This window comes from Rhododendron vialii, chromosome 2a (genome assembly GCF_030253575.1).
Source record: "Rhododendron vialii isolate Sample 1 chromosome 2a, ASM3025357v1".
NCBI lineage: Eukaryota > Viridiplantae > Streptophyta > Magnoliopsida > Ericales > Ericaceae > Rhododendron > Rhododendron vialii.
Genome location: NC_080558.1, coordinates 21,164,991 through 21,169,632, shown reverse-complemented (window position 1 = coordinate 21,169,632; position 4,642 = coordinate 21,164,991). Strand labels below are relative to the sequence as shown.

Below are 4,642 nucleotides of genomic sequence, written 5' to 3'. Positions count from 1 at the left end.
AACGTTGCACACCGACAATTTAATTATGCATCAAATTAAACAAAAAAATTATGTACTAATTTCTTTCTACCAATATATTTTGGTAAGAAATAAATCCTGCATGTACAGTTGAATCTTTTTGGCTACTAAATAAGATAAAAGTATAGTTAAATTGATGATACAAGTTATGCAATTATTACTCACCCAGCTCTCTCTAACCGTCTAAGCTTTATACTACAAGTTATCAAACTGATGATATAAGTAGTGCAATTACTAGTACGCCTTCCTTTAATAACGTAAGCTTTATATGATCGATTTGATGAGCAATAAGTGAGCAAAAAGAAAGCCTTAATTATAAAAGCAATCCCAAACAAAAAGCTCAAACATGTATCTCACTAACTTTAACCCAAAAAAGTTCAAAACACAACCCAACCCCCAAATTCTCTATAAGAACACAAGAAACGAAGTGATGTTTTGTATACAGAACAAATTGAGAACTATAGTATTAAAACTTTACGCTTTCTTTGGTGGCTATATAGCTTGAAAGGGTGTACAAAGTTTTTGATCAAGGTAGATCGGGCCACTGATTCTGGTTCAGAGAAGTACTACTCCCACTAGGATTGGAAGCATTAGGGTTAGTAGAACTGGGGTTGATGATGTTTGGATCCCACGAACCTAGGGCCCTGTTTGGCTGCATCAAGCTCTGAGTACCCATTTGGTAAAACTGATCATTTTGCTGCTGATTTTGGGCATGTTGTTGTTGGGAGACAAAAGATGGCAAATTTAGCCCTTGCAAAAGAGCCAAATTAGGAGAGCTTCCAAATTGGCCGCCAATGTTGAGTGGTGGATTGAAGGGTATCTGAGGTTGGTGGCTCAACGATTGCATAGCTGCTAGAGAAGACAAAAACCCGCCACCTGAATAATATGGTAAATTCATTGGGGGAAGGCCCGAATTAGCAAGCTCTTTGGCGGCAAGATTTTGAGTCACTTGGAGCTCGTGCGGCGGCAGCGGCAGTGGTGCTTGTGAAGATTGAGATCTCGAACTCTCGCCGCCGCCTCCGGAAGACGAGGCTTTGCTCCGCTTTCCTTTCCTGCATCCACCCCCGACGGGTACGTTCCTTAGGGTTCCGCCTTGAGTCCAGTACCTATTGAGGTATAATAACTTAAAATCAACACTCTCTCAAGCAATTTTAAGTTTTTACATGACGATAATGTAGAGTCCAAAAGAACATATTCTAGCTAGGCGTCAAGCCCTTCAACAACTACATATTTTCTTTCTAAAGTGTCGCTTCTTTTGAGAATGTATCATTACCGTCAGATTCTCGTTAACCAAACACACTTAAATTAAAAGAAGTTTACTTGGGTACCCAAAACCACCCCTACCTCTCAGCATAGTTTCGATAAGATTTTCCTCCACTTATTACTTTTATTCATCTCTCTCTCTTTATATTATCTAATAAAAAATATTTCTCAAAACTTTTACCATACCAAATAAGGGCTTATTTGCCTATTTATGTATTTATTTTAAATTAGTAATTAGTAAAACAAAAAAAAAAAAGCAAACGTTATTTGACAACTAATTTGCTTTATTTTATATTTATAACGGGTTAGATATTGCGCGTACCCTCCCTCTTATAATTTTACTCCAATACTTAAAGTCGTGCAACTTTTCAAACAAAAATTTAAATACTTTCATGCATAATTTTGTTAATGTTGTGCACTAATTTAAAAATCTCAATCAGCACTTTAATTTGGTAAAAAAAAATGACAGAAATAAGTCTATCATTTTTTGATCGACACGACTTTTCATAATGAATTAAAATGGAACTAAAATCATGGAATTGATGAAGTGTAAGTAGTTCCCATCGACAAAACCCTAGCCCAAATTCAATTAAACTACTTTTCATGCCTAACCTTCGTACTTGTAGATTCACATAAATAAGCTTTCTGCGATCTTGTTGATAAAAAAGAAAGCTATAAAAAAAAAAAAAAAAACAATATCCATAACAGTTCTAATTATTTTGCTGCTCCTGAAAAAGAGGACCACTTTGGCACATCTTTGCGACTATATTTCCTTAACAGCACCGACCTAGCTTTTAAATAAGTTAGCGGTCAACAATTTAGCGACGGATCAAAGCCAAGAGATCGAGTACCTGCGACAAGCCTTGCAAAAGTAACGCGGCTGAGAGAGGCTGTAATTATTGTAGTAGCAGAACTTGGTGTTAAGCGAGTCACATCTAGGGCACTTCTGCGGGTGCAGCTGGTGGTGGTGCTGAATCTGCTGATTATTCTCCGGCGGCTTCCCCCGCCGCGAATGATCCTGCGCCCGCCGCTGCTGCTTCACCATCTCCTCCTCTTCTCCTGCCGTTAATCTCCCTTGATCCATTTCTCTCCCACACCTCTCTCTCTATATATACACCTATATATATGGATTGTATGTAGATGTTGAAAATATGGAGATTTTCTTTGAGGCCTTTTGATCTTGGTGGGGATAGTCTTCGGGTGCATGCGAATTAAATTCGGCAGCGTTTTCAAATCTAGCAATAGAGATATTAGGTACGTATGAACTCAACTATGCGACTGTTCGGATGCTGAGAATCTAGAGAGAGAGAGAGACAGAAGGGGGGGGGGGGGGGGGGAAATGAAGGGCGATTTTGTTGAACTTATTTGCATGCGGATTTGTTGATCTGATGACTGATGACTTCTCTCTCTCACAGACCTAATCCACATACAAAATCAAGGGTTCATTAATAACAGAATAACAAAAGAAAATCCAGTAACGAAATCTCCTTGGATTTTCATAACCTAAGTGAGGGATGTGCAGATTTAGATTTTAGAGAGAGAGAGAGAGAGAGAGAAAGAGAGAGTGTGTTTTTATGTGTCAGTGAAGGAGGTGAGAGGGAGGGAAAGTAAAGTGATTATCAGTAGAAATGGGTTTTCTTAAGTGATTATATGAACACAAAATTTATCGAAGATCGTGCAAAAAAAATGAATTCTGAGACACAAAACATACAAGTTGGACTTCAATTGAATATCCATCGTCAGTCATCACATGAACGCAGCAATAAAATCTGATATAAATCAGAAAACATGTTCAGATTAACGAGATTTTATTCCACACCGAGAAAGGGAAAGTAGGCACAGAGAGAGAGAGAGAGAGAGAGAGAGAGAGAGAAAGCTAGGGAAGGGTTTTTATTTGGAGCGAGAATATTCTGGAAGTAGGATTAAAGAAACAAGGACTTGAGCCTTGAGGGGTATAGGGTGGTGTGGACCACAACAAGGGGGAGAGGCCTTTGGGTAGCAGAGGCGACGGCGGCGCCACCCGCGTGGTGGTCGTGAACTGGGTGGCTGCTGTGTCAGAGTCCTCCAACCTCACCTTCTCTCTTTAAAATCTCTCTCTCTCTCTCTCTGGTTTTCTGTTGCAAATTTTGTTTTTTTGCTTCCCCTTTCTATATTCCGTTCGCTGACATGATTTTGGGCCCGCCCTCGATTATTCTGACGGCGAATTAGAATGCAAAGTCAATATTACCCCCCGTTTACATCCAGTTTTCTCGTTAAACTGAGGGTCAAGTTTGTCTTTTGACATTCAGGTTCTCCAAATACACATCCATGTTTGATGTTTCCAGCAGCTTTTAAACCCCACTTAAATTTAGAGGGTATTTCTAGTAGTGAAAATTTTATAAATTTTTATTTGTGGTCGAAAAATTGTTAGGTATTTTCGATAAAAAAATAAGTTGACAAATTATTTTTGATAGTGAATAAATTATTGATGGGTTTGTGAGTAGATGTTACTGTAGCAAAAAGAGTTTTTGTCAATAATTTTTTTGTTCGTGAAAACGAGATGGTAAAATGCATAAACTTTTTTTGTTATTAAAAACGAAATGATAAAATACATTAAGTTTTTAGATAGTATTTTTTGTCAGTGGAAACATCCCTTAATTTTTGAAAAAGGGAAATACTCCTAGCGGAAAAGAAAATCAATGAATTTTAATAGTGTTTAGAATTTATATTTTAAATTGATATAAAATGTTGCAATAAAAATAAAAAAATTTCAGCATAAAAGTCCACTTCTTTGGGTTAGATAATGTAGTATAACAGATCAAATGGGCACACTCTGTAGTCTGAAAATGTATTTCGAATCGCTCTCTTGGAATAACTAATTAATTTAAAAACTAGGCAAAAAATTACTATATCGATAGGAATCGTTAACCACGTGATTGAATTGATTTTCTCTTGCAAGTTTATTCACTGGTTGTTTTGGCAAAATTCATTAGGAGTATTATTTTGTTTTTTTGTTTTTTGGTAATTAGTGGACTTATGTTGACCGTTATACTAACGGAAGAAGAACGTGACGAGAGACGGGGGAAGGGCGGGTGACGTCGGTGTCCGTTAGGGGTTACAACTGCTCCACCCAGGGGGTTAACATAACGGAAAATCCTATGTGTACCGACCATTTTTGGACCGAAACCGTACCGACGGCCGCGCGCGGCCGCATATATACACGAAAAATAGGGTGTTTAGATCAAGCACCCTACACACATCGGATGACGTTGATTCCCGCGCTGGGCCCCTCGGTTTTTTTTTTTAAAATTTTTGGACGGCTCGGATCGGCCGTCCGGTGGCCGGAGACGGCCGCGCGCGGCCGTCGGTACGGTTTCGGTCC

At 38.6% G+C, this 4,642-nt stretch overlaps 1 protein-coding gene across 4 annotated transcripts; it reads right to left on the bottom strand.

Moving 5' to 3' along the window:
* Positions 1-310: 310 nt before the first annotated feature.
* LOC131316492 (dof zinc finger protein DOF5.4-like) lies at positions 311-3,415 on the bottom strand. 4 transcript variants are annotated; one of them, XM_058345881.1, is made up of 3 exons: positions 2,993-3,415; positions 2,133-2,698; positions 311-1,124 (listed from the first exon to the last, which is right to left on the bottom strand). In XM_058345881.1, the coding sequence occupies exons 2-3, from the start codon at positions 2,363-2,365 to the stop codon at positions 545-547; spliced, it is 813 nt and encodes a 270-aa protein (XP_058201864.1). In that variant the 5' UTR covers positions 2,366-2,698; positions 2,993-3,415; the 3' UTR covers positions 311-544. The 4 variants fall into 4 exon arrangements, with proteins under 4 accessions (XP_058201864.1, XP_058201865.1, XP_058201866.1 ...); XM_058345882.1 differs by having other exon boundaries at positions 3,220-3,415; XM_058345883.1 differs by having other exon boundaries at positions 3,252-3,409.
* Between the last annotated feature and the right edge of the window lie 1,227 nt (positions 3,416-4,642).